The sequence below is a fragment of the Mandrillus leucophaeus genome, unplaced genomic scaffold (assembly GCF_000951045.1).
Source record: "Mandrillus leucophaeus isolate KB7577 unplaced genomic scaffold, Mleu.le_1.0 Scaffold848, whole genome shotgun sequence".
Taxonomy (NCBI): domain Eukaryota; kingdom Metazoa; phylum Chordata; class Mammalia; order Primates; family Cercopithecidae; genus Mandrillus; species Mandrillus leucophaeus.
In genome coordinates this window covers 53,665-56,143 of record NW_012109230.1, presented here as the reverse complement: position 1 = coordinate 56,143, position 2,479 = coordinate 53,665, and the positions used below count along the sequence as shown (strand labels likewise).

The following is a 2,479-nucleotide window of genomic DNA, read 5'->3' as shown; positions in this document are numbered from 1 at the left end:
ACCCTGAGCACACCTTCTAAAGCGCACTGGGGTGGCATCAGCCACTTCACCACATGACCTGGGCCTCCACGACCCTTGGGAGAAGTCACGTCTGCCTTGAGACTTGCAAGTCTCAAATGGGATAAAACAAGAGAAACTTTGATTTCAGTGCTGTCCCCATAAGTGCCCCTAGCTGGGAGCTGTGGGACAAGTGGCAGACAGACAGCAAGGAGGGACATTTAGGAAAATGGAGCAAAGAGATGTGATGCCATGGAGAGTCCACAGAGGATCCCACAGTGGGAAAGCCGAGGGAAACCAGAGCGTGGGAGTCCTTGAATGCCAGGACCTTAGTCTGGTTTCTGAGGAGGAGAGTGATATGGTCAGAGCTATGCTGGAGAGGTGGCCACCGCGCAGTTGCTACTACCAGTAGCCACTGTGCTCTGGGGGCCTGAGGGTGTCACTTGGTTTGCTGCCATGGCTGTAGCCCAGGATGTTTTGGGATCATCCAGTTCTGCCACTCACAGGGGCCTGCCTCTGACTGAGTGTGAGGTTCAGCCCTCACCACCCACCCATCTACCTGTCAACCCTCACATCTTTCCTATGAAGTGAGCAAGACAAGCATCAGGTGATGGCCCAAAGTCACCCCTCTTGCCTCAGTGGGATATCATGGCAGTGAAGGTGGAGGCTGAGCAAGGGGGCTGCTGGGTGGAGGGGTCTTACTTCTCCTTCATCTGTCCCCTTGTAGATGATCATGATGTCCTGTCCTTCCTGACTTTCAGCCTGAGTGAGCCCAGCCCAGAGGTGATGCCAGCCCTGGCCTACCTGGGAATGGCAGCCCAGGGACCCTGCCCTTGCCCATGTCATGGTGCCCTCAGACCTGCCATTCCAGCCCTTACCTCCACCTGGCCTCTGAGCTCTGCTCAGGCCAGACCTTGTGCTGGGCAGTGCTGTGGGCCAGGCCCGGTCTGCAAGGCCTCACAGGCTGGCTGGCTCAGGCTGTGACATTACAGTTCAGAGTGATCAGTGCCAGGTCTCAAAAGGCACAGGGGGCTGTGGGAGCACAGAGGAGGGGTCCCAACCAGCCAGGGGGTCAAGGAAGGCTGCCTGGAGGAGATGAGCTTAAAGGAGCCGCGGATCAGCACGTACAGGCCTGAGGCCACAGCAGGGAGGGAAGAGGGTGGGGATCTGTGTGAAGGCAGAACTCAGAGGGCTGGAAACTGCAGGGCCAGATGGCCAGGGAGGGAGACTGGGCTCGTGGGGAAGCCTGTGGGAAGGCTCCCCTCGCCTCTGGATGTCCCATGGGTTTGGGGCCCGACTTTCTGTCTTCCTCCCCCAGATTCCCCCTCAGCCCTTCCTGGAGATGGAGCAGCTCCGTCTGGCGAGGCAGCTGGAAGGGCTGCGGGCAAGGCTGGGCCTGGGCACCAGGGAGGATGTAACTCCAAAGTCAGGCTCTGAAGCTCAAGGAGAAGGTAGGGACTGAGAGAGCAGGCAGGTGGCGCCCATCTGAGTGTCACAGCATCCTCCACCCTTATGACCAGGAGTCCTTTAATCAGAAGGGAAACTGAGGCCTGAGGAGGCCATATCTAAGCAGGCCCTGGGCCCAACTGTTTTGTCCTATCCCCACCTTACCACTCAGACTCATTTTCCAGGAGAGGGTCTTAGAGGTAGCAGCCACACCTTCTGGCACCCCCTCCAAGAAGCCCCCCCAAAGATAAGATAGGCTGTGTTATGCCACCATGGCTGGCTGCCCATCCCAGCTCTGCCCTAATCCCCAGGGGAAAGGCTCTTTGACCTGGAGGAGACGCTGGGCAGACACAGCCAGATCCTTCAGGCTCTGCGGGGTCTCTCCGAGCAGCTGGCCCAGGCTGAGAGGCAATGGAAGCAGCAGCTGGGGCCCCCAGGCCAAGCCAGGCCTGATGGAGGCTGGGTGAGTAGCCCCACAGGCATCCAAGGCTCCACCTGCGGGCCTGAAAGAGGAGCAAGCACTGTAGTAAGCAACTAGTCTCCCTAAGGCCTGGAGGGAAAGGAGGGCAGGGATGAGATGCTGCAGGTCACAGGATGGGGTACGGCAGAATGCGGGATGGCATCTCTGCACAACCACATGCGCACGGGGCTGGGGCTGAGGCTGGGGCTGGGGAGAGGAGATGCCAGATATTTGGACTCGGCTCTGTAGATGAATGACAGAAATAGACTAGGTGCTAATTTGCATGTAGCTTCACATGCAATTTGCATATGGCTTGCTTAATGCTCAGTTGCACCAGAAGCCTCATTTCATCTCCATTGCCATCTGGCTCCTCCCCCAGGGAGTCATGCCTCGGGTCATGCCCAGCCTGGGGTCCTGAGAGCTAAACTCAGCCAAGGTGTTAGATACTGGGCAGAGGAGGCCAGCAGCTCTTGCGGGCTTTGCTGGACTCTGACAGCTCGAGGTTTTAATCTTGTGTCAGAGCAGCTTAGGCTGGGCTGCTAGTGTGGGGAAAAGGGGAGGGGACTCACACTCCAG

The 2,479-nt window shown here is 58.1% G+C and overlaps 1 protein-coding gene across 1 annotated transcript in view; it reads left to right on the top strand.

Annotated features, from left to right (window-relative positions):
• LMAN1L (lectin, mannose-binding, 1 like) overlaps window positions 1-2,479 on the top strand; it is a 24,807-nt gene that overhangs the window by 9,461 nt on the left and 12,867 nt on the right. Inside the window, exons 5-7 of the mRNA XM_011968568.1 lie at window positions 594-780; window positions 1,316-1,448; window positions 1,755-1,966. Of these exons, the coding sequence (XP_011823958.1) occupies window positions 594-780; window positions 1,316-1,448; window positions 1,755-1,966 (532 nt within the window). The remainder of the gene's footprint in view (window positions 1-593; window positions 781-1,315; window positions 1,449-1,754; window positions 1,967-2,479) is intronic.